Consider the following 22051-nt stretch of genomic DNA (forward strand, 5'->3'; position numbering starts at 1 on the left):
CGGGACCCCCAGCGCCCCACTGGGACCCACATCCCACCCCATGGGACCCCCAGCGCCCCACTGGGACCCCACTGGGACCCACATCCCGCCCCATGGGATCCCCGGCACCCCCAGCGCCCCACTGGGACCCACATCCTGCCCCATGGGACCCACTGGGACCCCCAGCGCCCCACTGGGACCCCACTGGGACCCACATCCCGCCCCATGGGACCCCCGGGACCCCCAGCGCCCCACTGGGACCCACATCCCACCCCATGGGACCCCCAGCACCACACTGGGACCCCACTGGGACCCATATCCTGCCCCATGGGATCCCCGGGACCCCCAGTGCCCCACTGGGACCCACATCCCGCCCCATGGGATCCCCCAGCACCCCCCAGCACCCCACTGGGACCCACATCCCACCCCATGGGACCCCCAGCGCCCTACTGGGACCCCACTGGGACCCACATCCTGCCCCATGGGACCCCCAGGACCCCCCAGCACCCCATTGGGACCCACATCCTGCCCCATGGGATCCCCGGAACTCCCAGCGCCCCACTGGGACCCACATCCCACCCCATGGGACCCCCAGTGCCCCACTGGGACCCCACTGGGACCCCCATCCCCCCATGGCCCCCTCGGGCCCCCCCCAGCGCCCCACATCCCCCAGTGCCCTGCTGCGCCCCACATCTCCCCCAGGACCCCACGGAAGCCCCCCGGGACCCACATCTATCGCCGGAGCCCAGTGGGACCCCCAGCACCCTGATGAGACCCACATCTCCCCGGGGACCCCCCCCCAGCGCCCCACATCCACCCTGGTACCCCACTGCGCCCCACATCCTGCATGGGGCCCCCAGCACCCCACTGTGCCCCACATCCCCGCCCCAACAGGGCCCCGCTGCGCCCCACATCCCCCCGGGACCCCCAGCGCCCCGATGAGACCCACATGCTCCCCATGGGACCCCAATGCGCCCCACATGCTGCACAGGACCCCCAGCGCCCCACTGGGACCCCACTGGGACCCACATCCCGCCCCATGGGATCCCCCATTACCCCCCCAGCACCCCATTGGGACCCACATCCTGCCCCATGGGACCCCTGGAACCCCCAGTGCCCCACTGGGACCCACATCCCACCCCATGGGACCCCCAGCACCACACTGGGACCCCACTGGGACCCACATCCTGCCCCATGGGACCCCCAGGACCCCCCAGCACCCCATTGGGACCCACATCCTGCCCCATGGGACCCCTGGAACCCCCAGTGCCCCACTGGGACCCACATCCCACCCCATGGGACCCCCAGCGCCCCACTGGGACCCCACTGGGACCCACATCCTGCCCCATGGGACCCCCGGGACCCCCCAGCACCCCATTGGGACCCACATCCCACCCCATGGGACCCCCAGCGCCCCACTGGGACCCCACTGGGACCCACATCCCACCCCATGGGACCCCCAGTGCCCCACTGGGACCCCACTGGGACCCACATCCCCCCATGGCCCCCTCGGGCCCCCCCCCCAGCACCCCACATCCCCCAGTGCCCTGCTGCGCCCCACATCTCCCCCAGGACCCCACGGAAGCCCCCCGGGACCCACATCTATCGCCGGAGCCCAGTGGGACCCCCAGCACCCTGATGAGACCCACATCTCCCCGGGGACCCCCCCAGCGCCCCACATCCACCCTGGTACCCCACTGCGCCCCACATCCTGCATGGGGCCCCCAGCACCCCACTGTGCCCCACATCCCCGCCCCAACAGGGCCCCGCTGCGCCCCACATCCCCCCGGGACCCCCAGCGCCCCGATGAGACCCACATGCTCCCCATGGGACCCCAATGCGCCCCACATGCTGCACAGGACCCCCAGCGCCCCAATAGGACCAACATCCTCCCCATGGGACCCCTGGGACCCCCAGCACCCCACTGGGACCCCACTGGGACCCACATCCTGCCCCATGGGATCCCCAGGACCCCCAGCGCCCCACTGGGACCCACATCCTGCCCCATGGGACCCCCAGCGCCCCACTGGGACCCCACTGGGACCCATATCCCACCCCATGGGACCCCCGGGACCCCCAGCGCCCCACTGGGACCCACATCCCACCCCATGGGACCCCCGGGACCGCCAGTGCCCCACTGGGACCCACATCCTGCCCCATGGGACCCCCAGCGCCACACTGGGACCCACATCCTGCCCCATGGGATTCCCCATGAACCCCAGCACCCCATGGGACTGTACTGGGACCCACATCCCACCCCCCTGGGACCCCCAGCGCCCCACTGGGACCCCACTGGGACCCACATCCTGCCCCATGGGACCCCTGGAACCCGCAGTGCCCCACTGGGACCCACATCCTGCCCCATGGGATCCCCGGGACCCCCAGCGCCCCACTGGGACCCACATTCTGCCACATGGGACCCCCAGCGCCCCACTGGGACCCACATTCTGCCCCATGGGACCTCCGGGACCCCTAGCGCCCCATGGGACCGTACTGGGAACCACATCCTGCCCCATGGGACCCCCAGCGCCCCACTGGGACCCCACTGGGACCCACATCCTGCCCCATGGGACCCCCTGGTCCCTCCAGTGCCCCGATGGGACCCCACTGAGCCCCACATCCCCCAGCACCCCACATCCCGCACGAGCCCCCCCCAGCACCCCAGTGGGCCCCACAACCCCCCCCCGAGAACCCCGATGGGACCCCCCCCACAATCACCCCACATCCCCCTCCCCCCGGCCCCAACCCTGTGGGTGGGAACCCCGGCTGCACGGGCAAGACAACACGCACGCGCTTAGCACACGCTTAGCACACGCTTAGCCCATGCCCCCCCCCCCCCCAAACGTGGAGGCGGCCGAGTCACGGAGGGGGGTTTTTTTTTGGGGGGGGGGGGGAGGATCTTTATTGGCGCTTCGGTGCGGGGTGGGGGGGGGGAGTGGGGCCCGCACCCCCTTCCCGGCCTGCAGCGCGCACGCGTGTGCCGGGGAGGGGCGCGGTGGCCGCACACGCGTGTGCGCTCACTGCACCGCCTGCTCGTTGGCGCCGCCGCTCGAGTCCTGCGGCTTCATGACGTCGGGCAGCTCCGGCGGGCTGGAGAAGGCGTCGATGCGCAGCGCCTCGAAGGCCTCGTCTGCGCCCGGCAAGAGCCCCCCGTTACCCCCCGGATCGCCCCCAAAATCACCCCCCCCCTCCATCGCCACCCCAAATCCCTCCCCCCCCCAACACCCCAAAATACCCCCCGCCGGCGGGTGGCAGAGGGTGTCGACGCGCAGCGCTGTGAAAGCCTCCGCTGTGCCCCGGGGAGACCCGAATCGTCCCAAAATCACCCCAAAATCACCGCCGAACACCCCCTTCAACTCTCAAATACCCCCAAAATCACCCCCTAAACCTTCCCGCATCCCAAAAACACCCCAAACACCCCAAAATACCCCCCGCCGGCGGGTGGCAGAGGGTGTCGACGCGCAGCGCTGTGAAAGCCTCCGCTGTGCCCCGGGGAGACCCGAATCGTCCCAAAATCACCGCCCAACACCCCCTTCAACTCTCAAATACCCCCAAAATCACCCCCTAAACCTTCCTACAACCCAAAAACACCCCCAACACCCCAAAATACCCCCCGCCGGCGGGTGGCAGAGGGTGTCGACGCGCAGCGCTGTGAAAGCCTCCGCTGTGCCCCGGGGAGACCCGAATCGTCCCAAAATCACCGCCCAACACCCCCTTCAACTCTCAAATACCCCCAAAATCACCCCCTAAACCTTCCTACAACCCAAAAACACCCCCAACACCCCAAACTACCCCCCGCCGGCGGGTGGCAGAGGGTGTCGACGCGCAGCGCTGTGAAAGCCTTGGCGAGACCCGAATTGTCCTCCAATCACCCCAAAATCACCCCCGAACACCCCCTTCAACTCTGAAATCACCCCAAAATCACCCCCGAACACCCCCACCAACTTTCCTACAACCCAAAAACACCCCAAACACCCCAAACTACCCCCCGCCGGCGGGTGGCAGAGGGTGTCGACGCGCAGCGCTGTGAAAGCCTCGGCGAGACCTGAATTGTCCCGAAATCACCCCAAAATCACCCCCGAACACCCCCTTCAACTCTCAAATCACCCCAAAATCACCCCCGAACACCCCCACCAACTTTCCTACAACCCAAAAACACCCCAAACACCCCAAAATACCCCCCGCCGGCGGGTGGCAGAGGGTGTCGACGCGCAGCGCTGTGAAAGCCTCCGCTGTGCCCCGGGGAGACCCGAATTGTCCCAAAATCACCCCAAAATCACCGCCGAACACCCCCTTCAACTCTCAAATACCCCCAAAATCACCCCCTAAACCTTCCCGCAACCCAAAAACACCCTAAACGCCCCAAAATACCCCCCGCCGGCGGGTGGCAGAGGGTGTCAACACGCAGTGCTGTGAAAGCCTCGGCGAGACCTGAATTGTCCCGAAATCACCCCAAAATCACCCCCGAACACCCCCGCCAACTTTCCTACAACCCAAAAACACCCTAAACGCCCCAAACTACCCCCCGCCGCCGGGTGGCAGAGGGTGTCGGCACGTAGACGGCCTCGCCTGCACCCCAGGCCCCCAAATTCCCCCAAATTCCCCCCAAAATCACCCCCGAACACCCCGCGAGCCACTAAATACCCCCCCACCGCCCCAACTACCCCCAGAATTACCCCCAAAATACCCCCCCGGGGGCAATAAATCCCCCCTCGGCAACCAAAAACTTTCACTTTGGAGTGACGGCTTTTCTCTTTTTGGGCAAAAATCTCTCCCCCCGCTATGGGGCAGGGTTGGCCCCACATCACCCCCCTGCTATGGGGCAGGGTTGGTCCCACATCACCCCCCCGCTATGGGGCAGGGCTGGTCCCACATCACCCCCCTGCTATGGGGCAGGGCTGGCCCCACATCACCCCCCCGCTATGGGGCAGGGCTGGCCCCACATCACCCCCCTGCTATGGGGCAGGGCTGGCCCCACATCACCTCCGCTATGGGGCAGGGTTGGCCCCACATCACCCCCGCTATGGGGCAGGGCTGGCCCCACATCACCTCCGCTATGGGGCAGGACCCACCGGCGGCGCGCAGGGCCGGCCCCACGGCTCCCCCCCCGCCGCCCCGCTATGGGGCAGGACCCACCGGCGGCGCGCAGGGCCGGCCCCACGGCTGCCCCCCACCCCCCCGCCCCCCGCTATGGGGCAGGACCCACCGGCGGCGCGCAGGGCCAGCCCCACGGCTCCCCCCCGCCCCCCGCTATGGGGCAGGACCCACCGGCGGCGCGCAGGGCCGGCCCCACGGCTGCCCCCCACCCCTCCGCCGCCCCGCTATGGGGCAGGACCCACCGGCGGCGCGCAGGGCCAGCCCCACGGCTCCCCCCCGCCGCCCCGCTATGGGGCAGGACCCACCGGCGGCGCGCAGGGCCGGCCCCACGGCTCCCCCCCGCCCCCCCGCTATGGGGCAGGACCCACCGGCGGCGCGCAGGGCCGGCCCCACGGCTCCCCCCCGCCCCCCCGCTATGGGGCAGGACCCACCGGCGGCGCGCAGGGCCGGCCCCACGGCTCCCCCCCACCCCCCCGCTATGGGGCAGGACCCACCGGCGGCGCGCAGGGCCGGCCCCACGGCTGCCCCCCACCCCCCCACCCCCCGCTATGGGGCAGGACCCACCGGCGGCGCGCAGGGCCGGCCCCACGGCTGCCTCCCACCCCCCCGCTATGGGGCAGGACCCACCGGCGGCGCGCAGGGCCGGCCCCACGGCTGCCCCCCACCCCCCGCTATGGGGCAGGACCCACCGGCGGCGCGCAGGGCCGGCCCCACGGCTCCCCCCCGCCCCCCGCTATGGGGCAGGACCCACCGGCGGCGCGCAGGGCCGGCCCCACGGCTCCCCCCCACCCCCCCGCTATGGGGCAGGACCCACCGGCGGCGCGCAGGGCCGGCCCCACGGCTCCCCCCCACCCCCCCGCTATGGGGCAGGACCCACCGGCGGCGCGCAGGGCCGGCCCCACGGCTCCCCCCCACCGCCCCGCTATGGGGCAGGACCCACCGGCGGCGCGCAGGGCCGGCCCCACGGCTGCCCCCCACCCCCCCGCTATGGGGCAGGACCCACCGGCGGCGCGCAGGGCCAGCCCCACGGCTCCCCTCCACCCCCCCGCTATGGGGCAGGACCCACCGGCGGCGCGCAGGGCCGGCCCCACGGCTCCCCCCCACCCCTCCGCCGCCCCGCTATGGGGCAGGACCCACCGGCGGCGCGCAGGGCCAGCCCCACGGCTCCCCCCACCCCCCGCTATGGGGCAGGACCCACCGGCGGCGCGCAGGGCCGGCCCCACGGCTGCCCCCCACCCCCTGCTATGGGGCAGGACCCACCGGCGGTGCGCAGGGCCGGCCCCACGGCTCCCCCCCACCCCCCGCTATGGGGCAGGACCCACCGGCGGCGCGCAGGGCCGGCCCCACGGCTCCCCCCCACCCCCCGCTATGGGGCAGGACCCACCGGCGGCACGCAGGGCCGGCCCCACGGCTGCCCCCCACCCCCCACCGCCCCGCTATGGGGCAGGACCCACCGGCGGCACGCAGGGCCGGCCCCACGGCTGCCCCCCACCCCCCACCGCCCCGCTATGGGGCAGGACCCACCGGCGGCGCGCAGGGCCGGCCCCACGGCTCCCCCCCACCCCCCGCTATGGGGCAGGACCCACCGGCGGCGCGCAGGGCCGGCCCCACGGCTCCCCCCCACCCCCCCGCTATGGGGCAGGACCCACCGGCGGCGCGCAGGGCCGGCCCCACGGCTCCCCCCCACCCCCCGCTATGGGGCAGGACCCACCGGCGGCGCGCAGGGCCGGCCCCACGGCTGCCCCCCACCCCCCGCTATGGGGCAGGACCCACCGGCGGCGCGCAGGGCCGGCCCCACGGCTCCCCCCCCCACCCCCCGCTATGGGGCAGGACCCACCGGCGGCGCGCAGGGCCGGCCCCACGGCTCCCCCCCACCCCTCCGCCGCCCCGCTATGGGGCAGGACCCACCGGCGGCGCGCAGGGCCAGCCCCACGGCTCCCCCCACCCCCCGCTATGGGGCAGGACCCACCGGCGGCGCGCAGGGCCAGCCCCACGGCTCCCCTCCACCCCCCCGCTATGGGGCAGGACCCACCGGCGGCGCGCAGGGCCGGCCCCACGGCTCCCCCCCACCCCTCCGCCGCCCCGCTATGGGGCAGGACCCACCGGCGGCGCGCAGGGCCAGCCCCACGGCTCCCCCCACCCCCCGCTATGGGGCAGGACTCACCGGCGGCGCGCAGGGCCAGCCCCACGGCTCCCCTCCACCCCCCCGCTATGGGGCAGGACCCACCGGCGGCGCGCAGGGCCGGCCCCACGGCTCCCCCCACCCCCCCGCTATGGGGCAGGACCCACCGGCGGCGCGCAGGGCCGGCCCCACGGCTCCCCCCCACCCCCCGCTATGGGGCAGGACCCACCGGCGGCGCGCAGGGCCAGCCCCACGGCTGCCCCCCACCCCCCGCTATGGGGCAGGACCCACCGGCGGCGCGCAGGGCCGGCCCCACGGCTCCCCCCCCCACCCCCCGCTATGGGGCAGGACCCACCGGCGGCGCGCAGGGCCGGCCCCACGGCTCCCCCCCACCCCTCCGCCGCCCCGCTATGGGGCAGGACCCACCGGCGGCGCGCAGGGCCAGCCCCACGGCTCCCCCCACCCCCCGCTATGGGGCAGGACCCACCGGCGGCGCGCAGGGCCAGCCCCACGGCTCCCCTCCACCCCCCCGCTATGGGGCAGGACCCACCGGCGGCGCGCAGGGCCGGCCCCACGGCTCCCCCCCACCCCTCCGCCGCCCCGCTATGGGGCAGGACCCACCGGCGGCGCGCAGGGCCAGCCCCACGGCTCCCCTCCACCCCCCCGCTATGGGGCAGGACCCACCGGCGGCGCGCAGGGCCGGCCCCACGGCTCCCCCCACCCCCCCGCTATGGGGCAGGACCCACCGGCGGCGCGCAGGGCCGGCCCCACGGCTCCCCCCACCCCCCCGCTATGGGGCAGGACCCACCGGCGGCGCGCAGGGCCAGCCCCACGGCTCCCCCCCACCCCCCGCTATGGGGCAGGACCCACCGGCGGCGCGCAGGGCCAGCCCCACGGTGGCGGGCGCCTGGGGCCGGGCCGTCTGGCTGGTGAAGCCGCAGTCGCCCAACGTCTTGGCGTCGTCCAGCAGCTGGTCGTCCTGGGGGGTGGGGGGCGGCGTCAGCCCCACGGCGGCCCCACGGCCGCCCCGCGGCCCTGCTCCTGCCCCACGGCCGCCCTGCGACCCAGCTCCTGCCCCACGGCCGCCCCACGGCCGCCCCGCGACCCTGCTCCTGCCCCACGGCTGCCCCACGGCCGCCTCGCGACCCTGCTCCTGCCCCACGGCTGCCCCGCAACTGCCCCACGGCCGCCCTGCAACCCTGCTCCTGCCCCACGGCCGCCCCACGGCCGCCCCACGACCCAGCTCCTGCCCCACGGCCGCCCCACGGCCGCCCCACGACCCTGCTCCTGCCCCACAGCTGCCCCACGGCTGCCCCACGGCCGCCCCGCGACCCTGCTCCTGCCCCACGGCCGCCCCACGGCCGCCCCGCGACCCTGCTCCTGCCCCACGGCTGCCCTACGGCCGCCCCGCGGCCCTGCTCCTGCCCCACGGCCGCCCCACGGCCGCCTCGCGACCCTGCTCCTGCCCCACGGCTGCCCCGCGACCCAGCTCCTGCCCCACGGCTGCCCCACGGCCACCCCGTGACCCAGCTCCTGCCCCACGGCTGCCCCACGGCCGCCCCGCGACCCTGCTCCTGCCCCACGGCTGCCCCGCAACCCTGCTCCTGCCCCACGGCCGCCCTGCGACCCAGCTCCTGCCCCACGGCCGCCCCACGGCTGCCCCGCGACCCTGCTCCTGCCCCACGGCTGCCCCACGGCCGCCCCGTGACCCTGCTCCTGCCCCACGGCCGCCCCGCGACCCTGCTCCTGCCCCACGGCTGCCCCACGGCCGCCCCACGACCCAGCTCCTGCCCCACGGCTGCTCCACGGCCGCCCCGCGGCCCTGCTCCTGCCCCACGGCCGCCCCACGGCCGCCTCGCGACCCTGCTCCTGCCCCACGGCTGCCCCGCAACTGCCCCACGGCCGCCCTGCAACCCTGCTCCTGCCCCACGGCCGCCCCACGGCCGCCCCACGACCCAGCTCCTGCCCCACGGCCGCCCCACGGCCGCCCCACGACCCTGCTCCTGCCCCACAGCTGCCCCACGGCTGCCCCACGGCCGCCCCGCGACCCTGCTCCTGCCCCACGGCCGCCCCACGGCCGCCCCGCGACCCTGCTCCTGCCCCACGGCTGCCCTACGGCCGCCCCGCGGCCCTGCTCCTGCCCCACGGCCGCCCCACGGCCGCCTCGCGACCCTGCTCCTGCCCCACGGCTGCCCCGCGACCCAGCTCCTGCCCCACGGCTGCCCCACGGCCGCCCCGCGACCCTGCTCCTGCCCCACGGCTGCCCTACGGCCGCCCCGCGGCCCTGCTCCTGCCCCACGGCCGCCCCACGGCCGCCTCGCGACCCTGCTCCTGCCCCACGGCTGCCCCGCGACCCAGCTCCTGCCCCACGGCTGCCCCACGGCTGCCCCGCGACCCTGCTCCTGCCCCACGGCTGCCCCACGGCCGCCCCAAGGCCGCCCTGCAACCCTGCTCCTGCCCCACGGCCGCCCCTCGGCCCTGCTCCTGCCCCACGGCCGCCCCACAGCCGCCCCACGACCCTGCTCCTGCCCCACGGCCGCCCCGCGACCCTGCTCCTGCCCCACGGCTGCCCCACGGCCGCCCCACGGCTGCCCCGCGACCCAGCTCCTGCCCCACGGCTGCCCCACGGCTGTCCCGCGACCCTGCTCCTGCCCCACGGCCGCCCCACGACCCAGCTCCTGCCCCACGGCTGCCCCACGGCCACCCCGTGACCCAGCTCCTGCCCCACGGCCGCCCCACGGCCGCCCCGCGACCCTGCTCCTGCCCCACGGCTGCCCTGCAACCCAGCTCCTGCCCCACGGCTGCCCCACAGCCGCCCCGCGACCCTGCTCCTGCCCCACGGCTGCCCTGCAACCCAGCTCCTGCCCCACGGCCGCCCCAAGGCCGCCCCACGACCCTACTCCTGCCCCACGGCCACCACGCAACCCTGCTCCTGACCCACAGCCACCCTGCAACCAGCTCCTGCCCCACGGCTGCCCCACAGCTGCCCCACGGCCCAGGCCCTGCCCCACAGGGACCCCCCACAGCCCCATAGCAGACCACAGGCAGCCCCATAGACACCACACACCCAGCCTTGCCCCATAGCAAACCCCCCCAGAGCCCCCTAGAGACCCCACAGCCCAGGCCCAGCCCCATAGCAGACCCCAGGCAGCCCCATAGAGACCCCACAGCCCAGGCCCAGCCCCATAGCAGACCCCACACAGCCCCCTAAAGACCCCATAGCCCAGGCCCAGCCCCATAGCAGACCCCAGGCAGCCCCATAGAGACCCCACACCCAGCCCCTGCCCCATAGCAGACCCCACACAGCCCCATAGAGACCCCATAGCCCAGGCCCAGCCCCATAGCAGACCCCACACAGCCCCATAGAGACCCCACAGCCCAGGCCCAGCCCCATAGCAGACCCCAGGCAGCCCACTAGAGACCCCACAGCCCAGGCCCAACCCCATAGCAGACCCCACACAGCCCTATAGAGACCCCACAGCCCAGGCCCAGCCCCATAGCAGACCCCAGGCAGCCCCTTAGAGACCCCACAGCCCAGGCCCAGCCCCATAGCAGATCCCACACAGCCCCATAGAGACCCCACAGCCCAGGCTCAGCCCCATAGCACACCCCACACAACCCCATAGAGACCCCACACCGAGGCCCTGCCCCATGGGGACCCCCCCAGATCCCCCTAGAGACCCCGTAGGCCAGGCCCAGCCCCATAGCAGACCCCAGGCAGCCCCACAGAGACCCCGTAGGCCAGGCCCAGCCCCATAGCAGACCCCACACAGCCCCATAGAGACCCCACACCCAGCCCCTGACCCATAGCAGACCCCAGGCAGCCCCTTAGAGACCCCACAGCCCAGGCCCAGCCCCATAGCAGACCCCACACAGCCCCCTAGAGACCCCACAGCCCAGGCTCAGCCCCATAGCAGACCCCACACAGCCCCATAGAGACCCCATACCCAGCCCCTGACCCAAGGGGACCCCCCCAGAGCCCCCTAGAGACCCCACAGCCCAGCCCCAGCCCCATAGCAGACCCCACACAGCCCCCTAGAGACCCCACAGCCCAGGCCCAGCCCCATAGCAGACCCCAGGCAGCCCCATAGAGACCCCACAGCCCAGGCCCAGCCCCATAGCAGACCCCACACAGCCCCATAGAGACCCCATACCCAGCCCCTGACCCAAGGGGACCCCCCCAGAGCCCCCTAGAGACCCCACAGCCCAGCCCCAGCCCCATAGCAGACCCCACACAGCCCCCTAGAGACCCCACACCGAGGCCCTGCCCCACAGGGACCCCCCCAGAGCCCCCTAGAGACCCCACAGCCCAGCCCCAGCCCCATAGCAGACCCCACACAGCCCCATAGAGACCCCACACCGAGGCCCTGCCCCATGGGGACCCCCCCAGATCCCCCTAGAGACCCCGTAGGCCAGGCCCAGCCCCATAGCAAACCCCACACAGCCCCATAGCGGCCCCCCCCCACCTTATAGAGGCGCTGCTCCTCGGGGGGCCGCTTGAGGATGCCCTCGACGATGCGCTTGAGCTCGTAGACGGTGCTGGACTCCTTGGCGTCGGTGAAGATGGTCGTCTTGTGACGGCGGATCATGAGGAAGACGTCCTGCGGGGCGGGGGGACGCCGTGGGGCGGCGGGCCGGGAGCCCCCCGGACGCCTGGGCCCGCCGTGGGGCGGGGCGGGGGGGGACCGGGAACCCCCGGATGCCTGGGCCCACAATGGGGCTGGGAGCTCCCCCCCCCCCGGACGCCTGGGCCCGCTGCAGGGTGGTGGTGGGGGGAACTGGGAGACCCCCGGACGCCTGGGCCCACAGTGGGGTGGGGGGGGAGGAAACGGGACCACCCCCCCCCCCGGACGCCCACAGTGGGGGGTGGAGCCCCCCCGGAGGGGTGGGGGCGTGGCCAGACCCGAGTGGGCGGGGTTTCCCGCCCTCCCCCCCCAAAGGCCACCCGGGAGGAGGGGGCGTGGCCTGGCCGCGGCCGGCAGGGGAGGGGGGGAACCCCCCCCCACCGCGGGGAGGGGGCGTGGCCTGGCCGAGGCGGGGGGCGTGGCCGAGGCGGGGGGCGTGGCCGAGGCGGGGGGCGTGGCCGAGGCGGGGGGAGGGGTATAAAAGGCGGGTGGCGGCGGGGCCCGGCCCAACCCCCCCCCCCCTTTTCCAGCCCCCCCAGTGCGTCCCGGGGGGGTGTTAAAGCCCCAGATTTTTGGGGGGGGGGAACAAGGGGGGGGGTCGCCGCTCACCATCGCCGCCGCCGCGCGCAGACACCGCCGCTGAGTCCGCCACGATCCCAGCCCGCACCGCGGCGCCCGGGGCAGGAAGGGGCGGGGCCGGCGCCTGCGCACTGCCCGCTCGCCCGCCGCGCATGCGCCCTCCCTCCTTTCCCCCCGCCCCGGTCTTCCCGCCCTTTCAACGGCCGCCGCCGCCATGTTGGGGAGGTCGCGCCTGCGCTCTCCCACCTTTCCCCCCCCCCCGCCTCCGCCGCCATGTTGGGAAGGTCGCGCCGGAGCCTTCCGCCGCCATGTTGGAGAGGTCGCGCCTGCGCTCTCCCACCTTCCCCCCCCCCGCCTCCGCCGCCATGTTGGGGAAGTCGCGCCTGCGCTCTCCTGCTTTCCACCCCCGCCGCCATGTTGGGGAGGTCGCGCACCCCCCCCCAAATCTCCCTCCCTCCGCCATGTTGGGAAGGGCGGCGCCTCCTGGCCGCCATCTTGGGCAGGGGTGGGTGTGAAGGAGGGGCAGCAAACCCGGACGCCTGGGCCCAGTCTGTGTGGGGGAAGGGCGAGGGGGGGGGGCACACCCCAGTTGGGCCCAGGCGTCCGGGCCACCCCTCCCTCACCAGATGCCCCCCCCCCACCCGTGGCGGAGGAAGGGGAGGGGACCCGGACGCCTGGGCCCCTTGGCCGTGCTGGGACACCTGGGCCCCTGAGGGGGGAGTGTGAGCCCCCCCCTCCCCCAACCGCCGTGGGCCAGCTCCGCCCGGACGCCTGGGCCCCACACGCTCGCTGCCGCCCGGACGCCTGGGCCCCACGCCGCCATTTCCCTGAACAAACCAATGGTTTTATTTTACCCAAAAACGCTGCTTTTTTTTGGGGGGGGGGAAGGGCAAAAAAGAGAGAAATTTGGGGCCCAAATCCTCCCCCTCCCCCTTTCCCTGGCCGGACGCCTGGGCCCTTGCGAGGTGAGCGGCGCCCCGGGGTGCCTCCCCCCCCTTCCCCCCCCCCCCCCCCCCCCGCCGCCACCGCCGGGGGCCCAGGCGTCCGGGCGCCCGTTCTGCTGACGGGGCGGGTTCCCGCCCCACCCCGCCCCGCCGTCCTGTCGGGACAGGCGTGGGTTTGGGTGAGCCCAGGCGTCCGGGGGCCCCCGCCCCAGCCCCGGGCGCCTCTGGGGCCCGCGAGGACTCCCGTTTTATTTTAGGAAGGGGGTGGGGGGAGGGCCCAGGCGTCCGGGAGGGGGACCCCCCCCACACACACACCCAATGCCACCCACCTCCTCCTGGAGGGGCCCAGGCGTCCGGGTGCGTTGTTTCGGGAGGGGGGGGGGATAGGAAGGGGTGGACAAGAAGGATTGGAGGGAACTGGGCAAACTGGAGTTACTGGGGAGGGGGGGTGCTTGGATGCCTGGGCCCCTCCCGGACGCCTGGGCCCCTCCAGGACGCCTGGGCCCTTCCCCGAACGCCTGGGCCCTTCCCGGACACCTGGGCCCTTCCCGGACGCCTGGGTCCCTCCCCGGACGCCTGGGTCCCTCCCGGACGCCTGGGTCCCTCCAGGACGCCTGGGCCCCTCCAGGACGCCTGGGCCCTTCCCGGACTCCTGGGTCCCTGCCCGGACACCTGGGCCCCTCCAGGACACCTGGGCCCATCCAGGACGCCTGGGCCCCTCCCGGACGCCTGGGCCCCTCCAGGACACCTGGGTCCCTCCCGGACGCCTGGGCCCCTCCAGGACACCTGGGCCCATCCAGGACGCCTGGGCCCCTCCAGGACGCCTGGGCCCCTCCAAGACACCTGGATCCCTCCCAGAGGCCTGGGCCCTTCCCGGACACCTGGGCCCCTCCAGGATGCCTGGGCCCTTCCCAGACACCTGGGCCCCTCCTGGACACCTGGGCCCCTCCCGGACGCCTGGGTCCCTCCCGGACACCTGGGTCCCTCCCGGACACCTGGGCCCCTCCAGGACACCTGGGTCCCTCCCGGAGGCCTGGGCCCTTCCCGGACGCCTGGGCCCCTCCAGGACGCCTGGGCCCTTCCTGGACACCTGGGTCTCTCCCGGACGCCTGGGTCCCTACCGGACAACTGAGTCCCTCCCGGACACCTGGGTCCCTCTCGGACGCCTGGGTCCCTCCCGGACACCTGGGTCCCTCCAGGACGCCTGGGCCCCTCCAGGATGCCTGGGCCCCTTCCCGGACACCTGGGTCCCTCCAGGACACCTGGGTCCCTCCCAGAGGCCTGGGCCCCTCCCGGACACCTGGGCCCCTCCCGGATACCTGGGTCCCTCCAGGAAACCTGGGCCCCTCCCGGACACCTGGGCCCTTCCCAGACACCTGGGTCTCTCCTGGACACCTGAGTCCTTCCAGGACACCTGGGCCCCTCCCGGACACCTGGGTCCCTCCAGGACACCTGGGCCCCTCCAGGACGCCTGGGCCCCTCCCGGACACCTGGGTCCCCTCCCCAGGCGTGGGCGCGAGGGAACCCGTCGGACGGCTTCGCGCTCCGCCCGCCGCCGCCTGGGCCCCATTTAAGCGGCGCCCGCCGGGGCGGCCGGGTCCCAGGTCGGCTCCCGTCGGGGCGGAGGTGGTGGTGGTGGTGGTGGGGGGGGAGGGGAGGGCGGGGGGGCGGCGCCACCGTCATGGCCGCCCCCGACCTCTTCCTCGCCCTCCTCCTCCTCGGCGCCCCCGGGTTCGGCCACGGCTGCGACGGAGACCTTCAGGCCACGCCGGGTAGGCCCGGACGCCTGGGCCCCGTTTTGGGTGGTGGTTGGGGGGGGGGTGGGAAGTGGGGGGTGGTGGGACCGCCGGACGCCTGGGCCCCCTGGTGTTGGTTTGGGGGGGGGGGTGGAGCGCAGCCCGGATGCCTGGGCCCCCTGCCAGGTGGGTGGGGTGGGTGGGGTGAGGGCAGGTCAGGACGCCTGGGCCCCTTTCTCCACCGCCGCCGTCGGCGGGGGGTGGGGCGGGGTGTGGGGGGGTGGATTTTGGAGGGGGGAGGGGGAGCGAAGAGGACGCCTGGGCCCTCATCGGTGTGTCCCCCCCCAACCCCGGTACTCTGCAGTGGTCCAGTCGGAGCTGACGCGGTCGGAGCTGGGTGAGAACCATGTCCCCTATGACCCTCCATGACCCACCCAGTCCTCCATGACCCCCCCATGTCCCTCCATGACCCTCCATGACCCCCATGTCCCTCCATGACCCCCCATGTCCTCCATGACCCTCCATGACCCCCATGTCCCTCCATGACCCCCCATGTCCTCCATGACCCTCCATGACCCTCCATGTCCCTCCATGACCCCCCATGTCCTCCATGACCCTCCATGACCCTCCATGTCCCTCCATGACCCCCCATGTCCTCCATGACCCTCCATGACCCTCCATGTCCCTCCATGACCCCCATGTCCCTCCATGACCCTCCATGTCCCTCCATGACCCCCCATGTCCCTCCATGTCCCTCCATGACCCTCCATGTCCCTCCATGACCCCCCATGTCCTCCATGAACCCCCATGTCCTCCATGACCCCCCAGGTCCTCCATGACCCCCCATGTCCCTCCATGACCCCCCCATGTCCCTCCATGACCTTCCATGTCCTTCCATGTCCCCCATGTCCCTCCATGACCCCCCAGGTCCTCCATGACCCTCCATGTCCCTCCATGACCCTCCATGTCCTCCATGTCCCCCCATGACCCCCATGTCCCTCCATGTCCCCCATGTCCCTCCATGACCCCCCAGGTCCTCCATGACCCTCCATGTCCCTCCATGACCCCCCATGTCCCTCCATGACCCTCCATGTCCTCCATGTCCCCCCATGACCCCCATGTCCCTCCGTGTCCCTCCATGTCCCTCCATGACCCCCCCATGTCCTCCATGTCCCCCATGACCCTCATGTCCCTCCATGACCCTCCATGTCCTCCATGTCCCCCCATGACCCCCATGTCCCTCCGTGTCCCTCCATGTCCCTCCATGACCCCCCATGTCCCTCCATGACCCTCCATGACCCCCCCATGTCCCTCCATGTCCCTCCACGGCCCTCCATGATCCCCATGACCCACCATGTCCCTCCATGCCCCCCATGACCCCCATGTCCCTCCATGTCTCTCCATGACCCTCCATGACCCCCATGTCCTTCCATGTCCCTCCATGAACCTCATGTCTTCCCATGTCCCCCATGTCCCCAATGTCCCGCCATGACCCCCCATGTCCCTCCATGTCCCCCATGACCCTCCATGTCCCCCATAACCCCCATGTCCCTCCATGACCTCCATGTCCCTCCATGACCCTCCATGTCCCTCCATGACCCTCATGTCTCTCTATGTCCCCTCATGTCCCTCCATGACCCCCATGTCCCTCTATGACCCTCATGTCTTCCCATGTCCCTCCATGTACCTCCATGTCCCCCCTGTCCCCAATGTCCCTCCATGACCCACCATTTTTCTCCATGATCTCCATGTCTCCCCCATGTCTCTTTATGACCCCCATGTCCCTTCATGTCCCCAATGTCCCTGCATGTCTCTCCATGTCCCCCATGTCTCATGTCCCTCCACAATCTCCATGTCCTTCCATGTCCCCCCCACGTCCCTCCACGACTCGCATGTCCCTCCATGTCCCCCCACATCCCTCCATGTCCCTTTATGACCTCCATGTCCCTCCATGACCCCCCACGTCCCCCCACATCCCTCCATGTCCCTCTATGACCTCCATGTCCCCCCACATCCTCCATGTCCCCCCAAGTCCTCCATGTCCCAAGTCCCACCACCATGACCCCAGTCCCCTCGCAGCCTGCGGCCGCCCCTTCTCGCCGGGGCTGTCGCGCAACGTGGGCGGCGAGGACGCCGGCCCCGGCGAGTGGCCCTGGCAGGGCAGCCTGCTCCGCCGCGGCACCCACGTCTGTGGCGCCTCCCTCATCGCCCCGCAGTGGGTCCTCACTGCCGCCCACTGCTTCCAGGCGTGAGTACCGGCCTCGCGCCCCCCCCCCAAAACCGCCCACCCTCGCCCACCCACCCACCCCTCCGTGACCTCCTCACAGGAGCCGGGAACCAGGCGACTACGCAGTGTTGCTGGGCGTGCAGGAGCTGGCGGGACCGCCGGGACCCAGCACCGTCGTGCCCTTGAGTCGCCTCCTGCCCCATCCCGCCTACGCCGGTGAGGCCACCAGCGGCGACATCGCCCTGGCCCAGCTGGTCAGGCCCGTGACCTTCTCTGCCACCATCCTGCCCGTCTGCCTGCCCGGCCCGGCCCTCCGTTTCGCCCCCGGCACCCGCTGCGTCGCCACCGGCTGGGGTGACATCAAGGAAGGCGGTGGGTGTCCCCCCCACCCACTTTCACCAGCCACGTCCTGGGCTTACGAAGCGGGGGGAGAGTGGAAACACAGCCGGGACCCAAAGGTGGCCATGAGGACTCAACGGGGGCCAAGGGGACCCAATGGTGGCCAAGAGGACCCAACGGGGGGTGATGGGGACCCAATGGAGGCCAAGGGGACCCAACAGGGATTGAGGGGACCTCACGGAGCTGATGGGGACCCCATGGTGGCCAAAAGGACCCAACGGGGGGTGATGGGAATCCAATGGAGGCCAAGGGGACCCAACGGGGGCCAAGAGGACCCAATGAGGGGTGATGGGGATCCAACGGAGGCCAAGGGGACAAAGCAGGGATTGAGGGGACCCAATGGTGGCCTAGGGGGATCAACGGGATCCAACAGTGGGTATGGAGACCAAATGGTGGCTGAGGGGACCCAATGGGGGTGGTAGGGAGCCAACGGTGGCCAAGGGGATCCAACAGGGGTCACTGGGACCAAACAGTGGCCAAGGGGATCATCAGAGGCCAAGTAGACCCAATAGTGGTTATGGAGAACCAATGGGGGCCAAGGGGACCCAACAGGGGTGATGGGGACCCAATGGTGGCCAAGGGGACCCAATGGTGGCCAAAGGAACCCAGTGTGGGGGGGTCTTTGGGACCAAGCAGCGGGCAAGGAGGATTAACGGTTCCCAACAGGGATTGAGGAGACCCAGTGGTGGCTGAGGGGACCCTGTGGGGGTGGTGGGGATCCAGTGGAAGCGGAGGGGACCCAGTGGTGGCCAAGGGGACCCAATGGGGATTGTGGGGACCCAGTGAAGCTGATGGGGAGCCAATGGTAACCAAGGGGACCCAGTGGGGGGGGTCACTGGGACCAAACGGTGGCCAAGGAGGATCAACGGAGGCCAAGGGGACTCAATGGTGACCAAGGGGATCCAACGGGAATCATGGGAACCCAATGGTGGTCAAGGGGACCCAGTGGGTTCATTGGGACCAAACAGTGGACAAGGGGGATCAGTGGGACCCAACAGTGCATATGGAGACCCAATGGTGGCTGAGGGGACCCAACAGGAGTCATAGGAACCCAATGGTGACCAAGGGGACCCAACGATGGCCAAGGGGACCCAACGGGGGTCATAGGGACCCAACGGGGACCCAACAGGGGCCACTGGGACCAAATGGTGGACAATGGGACCCAATGGGGTTGTGGGGACCCAATGGGAGCCGAGGGGACCCAATGAGGGCTGAGGGGACCCAACGATGGCCAAAGGGACCCAACAGGGTTGTGGGGACCCAGCAATAGCCAAGAGGACCCAGTGGTGGTGGTGGAGACCCAGCAGTGGCCAAGGAGACCCAACGGGGGTCGTGGGAACCTAATGGGGGTTGTCGGCGAACTCAGTGGTGGCCAAGGGGACCCAATGGGGGTGGTGGGGACTCAACAGTGGCCAAGGAGACCCAAAGGTGGCCAAGAGGACCCAACAGTGGCCAAGGTGGGGGGGGGTCAGGAGGACCCAATGGAGGTTGTGGGGACGCAGCGGTGGCTGTGGTGACCTAATGGTGGCTGAAGGGATGGGGGTGGCGGGGGGCCTGGCGGAGGAGCCGGGTGCCACCTGCCCCTTTGGGTGCCCGCAGAGGACCTGCCGTCGCCGCGGCGGCTGCAGAAGCTGGAGGTGCCCATCATGGCGCAGGCCACCTGCCGGCGCCTCTACGGCATCGACATGGGCCGGGGGCTGCCGCCGCGGCGCATCCAGGACGACATGATGTGCGCCGGGTACCCCGAGGGCCTCAAGGACACCTGCAAGGTGGGGACGGGCACGCGGAGGGGACGGGGGGGACATGGGGATGGGGGGGACGTGGGATGGGGGGGAACATGGGGAGGGGGACATGGAGGGATGTGGGGGACATGGAGAACATGAGGGACATGGAGGGACATGGAGGGACATGGAGGGACATGGGGGAACATGGAGGACAGAGGGACATGGAGGAACAGGGAGGACAGAGGGACATGGAGGGACATGGGGGGACACGGGGGGACATGGATGGAGAAGGAGGATATGGGGGACATGGGGGGACATGGGGGAGATGGGGGACATGAGGGACATGGAGGGACATGGAGAACATGGAGAACATGAGGGACATGGAGGATATGGGGGACATGGAGGGACATGGAGGGACATGGGGGACATGGGGGGACGTGGAGGGACATGGGGGGACATGGAGAACATGGAGGGACATGGGGGACATGGGGGGACGTGGAGGGACATGGGGGGACATGGAGAACGTGGAGAACATGAGGGACATGGAGGATATGGGGGACATGGAGGGACATGGAGGGACATGGAGGGACATGGACGGAGAAGGAGGACATGGGGGACATGGAGGGACATGGGGGACATGGGGGGACGTGGAGGGACATGGAGAACATGGAGGGACATGGGGGACATGGGGGGACGTGGAGGGACATGGGGGGACATGGAGAACGTGGAGAACATGAGGGACATGGAGGATATGAGGGACATGGAGGGACATGGGAGGATGTGGGGGGACATGGAGGGACGTGGGGGACAGGGAGGGACATGAAGAACATGAGGGACAAGGAGTACACATGGAGGGACACGGGGGGACATAGAGAACATGGGGAACATGGAGGCACATGGAGGACTGATGGACATGGAGGGACATGGAGGGACAAGGAGGACATGGAGGATGTGGGGGGACATGGAGGGACATGGACAACATGAGGGACAAGGAGGACATGGGGGTCATGGGGGGACGTGGAGGGACACGGGGGGACATGGAGGAACATGGGGGTCATGGGGGGACGTGGAGGGACCTGGAGGACATGGAGGGACATGGTGGGACACCTAAGTGAGACAGCCCACGTCCCGGCTGCCCCCACGGGGACACAGCCACCCCCCGTTGTGCCCTCGCCCCGACCCCCCCCAACCCTATAGACCCCCCCCCACATCCCCCGTGACGTCATGTCCCCCCCCAAACCCACGTGGCAGGGTGACTCCGGTGGCCCGCTGGTGTGCCGGGCCGGTGGCCGCTGGGTGCTGACCGGCATCGTCAGCTGGGGCGAGGGCTGCGCCGTGCCCAACCGCCCGGGCGTCTACACCCGCGTCAGCGCCTACACCCCCTGGATCGCCCGCCGCGTCCCCGACCTGCCCTTGGTCACCGCCGGTGCCGCCGCCTGTACCGCCGCCTGTACCCCCGTCGCCCTCCTGCTCCTCCTGGCCCTCGCCGGCCCCTGACGGCGGCTGTAGCGCCGTCGCCGCCCTCAGCCTCTTGTTCCTCCTCGTCACCTCTCTTGGGCGGTGCCGCCGGTGGTACTGCTACAGCCGCCGGCGGCGGTACTGCTACAGCCTCCAACGGTGCCCACTGGTGGTACCGCTGCCACCAACGCTGCTGCTGGTGGCCTCCTGCTCCTCCTCGGCCCGATGGTGCCGCCGGTGGTACTGGTACAGTCACCGCCGATGGTACCGCCGCCGAGGGTACTGCCGCCGAGGGCACTGCTCTCCCCCGCCTGCTCCTCGTTGCCCTTGGAGACAAGGTCCTCCTATGGAGGACCTCGAAACACCCCTAGGGGATCGCCAAAACATCTCAGGGGGGCTCAAAGCCCTATGGGGTCCCCAAAACTCTTACGGGGACCCCAAAACCTCCCTGTGGGACCTCAAAACCATCTTGGGGGGCCCCAAAGACTTATGGGGACCCCAAAACACCTATGGGGACCCCAAAACCTCCCTGTGGGACCCCAAAACTATCTCGAGGGGGTCCGAAGCCTTATGGAGATCCCAAAACACCTATGGGGACCCCAAAACCTCCCTGTGGGACCCCAAAACTATCTCGAGGGGGTTCAAAGCCTTATGGGGATCTCAAAACCATATTGGAGGGGGCCTCAAAGCCCTATGGGGACCCCAAATCTCCTGTGGGGGACCCTAAAACCATCTGGGTGACCCTAAAGTCCTATGGAGATCCCCAACCCCCCCTGTGGGACCCCAAAACCATCTGGGGGTCCCAAAACCCTATGAGGACCCCAAAATCCCTATGGAGGACCCCAAAACAACCTGAGGGACCCCAAAGCACTATGGGGGCCCCGAAACTCCCCTGTGGGTCTCCAAAACCCTTCCGTGGGACCCCAAACAGCCCTGTGGGACCCCAAAACCCCATGGGGACCCCAAAACTCCCCTATGGGACCCCAAAACCATCCGGGGGCCCCAAAACCCTGTGGGGATTCCAAAAACCCTATAGGGGACCCCCAAAACCATCTGGAGGGGATCCCAAAGCCCTATGGAGATCCCAACCCCCCCCGTGGGACCCCAAAAGCATCTAGAGGGCTTCAAAGCCCCATGGGGACCCCAACCCCCCCCATAGGA

At 71.3% G+C, this 22051-nt stretch overlaps 2 protein-coding genes across 2 annotated transcripts; one reads left to right on the top strand and one right to left on the bottom strand.

The window, feature by feature from the left end:
- Positions 1-2851: 2851 nt before the first annotated feature.
- On the bottom strand, positions 2852-12612 carry ELOB (elongin B). Its single transcript, XM_068923351.1, has 4 exons — positions 12433-12612; positions 11665-11799; positions 8069-8177; positions 2852-3109 (listed from the first exon to the last, which is right to left on the bottom strand). Exons 1-4 carry the CDS (start codon positions 12433-12435, stop codon positions 2997-2999), a joined length of 360 nt encoding a protein of 119 aa, XP_068779452.1. The 5' UTR covers positions 12436-12612; the 3' UTR covers positions 2852-2996.
- Positions 12613-17082: 4470 nt separating this feature from the next.
- Positions 17083-21470, top strand: LOC138063524 (serine protease 33-like). The gene is made up of 4 exons (XM_068923140.1): positions 17083-17330; positions 17410-17681; positions 19308-19477; positions 20684-21470. Exons 1-4 carry the CDS (start codon positions 17083-17085, stop codon positions 20927-20929), a joined length of 936 nt encoding a protein of 311 aa, XP_068779241.1. The 3' UTR covers positions 20930-21470.
- Positions 21471-22051: the final 581 nt, after the last annotated feature.

Source organism: Struthio camelus, chromosome 32 (genome assembly GCF_040807025.1).
Source record: "Struthio camelus isolate bStrCam1 chromosome 32, bStrCam1.hap1, whole genome shotgun sequence".
NCBI classification, from domain to species: domain Eukaryota; kingdom Metazoa; phylum Chordata; class Aves; order Struthioniformes; family Struthionidae; genus Struthio; species Struthio camelus.

What these genes read in the sequence shown, in the direction of transcription:
- ELOB (XM_068923351.1), bottom strand. An exon ending in AGGAGCAGCGCCTCTATAAG is followed by an intron (nt 8,178 to 11,664) that starts GTGGGGGGGGGC and finishes CCCACCCCCCAG; the next exon opens with GACGACCAGCTGCTGGACGA. An exon ending in GCTGGCCCTGCGCGCCGCCG is followed by an intron (nt 3,110 to 8,068) that starts GTGGGTCCTGCC and finishes TGCCGGGCGCAG; the next exon opens with ACGAGGCCTTCGAGGCGCTG.
- LOC138063524 (XM_068923140.1), top strand. Translation starts at nt 17,083, where the DNA reads ATGTCCCCCCACATCCTCCATGTCCCCCCAAGTCCTCCATGTCCCAAG. An exon ending in GCCGCCCACTGCTTCCAGGC is followed by an intron (nt 17,331 to 17,409) that starts GTGAGTACCGGC and finishes ACCTCCTCACAG; the next exon opens with GAGCCGGGAACCAGGCGACT. An exon ending in GGGTGACATCAAGGAAGGCG is followed by an intron (nt 17,682 to 19,307) that starts GTGGGTGTCCCC and finishes GGGTGCCCGCAG; the next exon opens with AGGACCTGCCGTCGCCGCGG.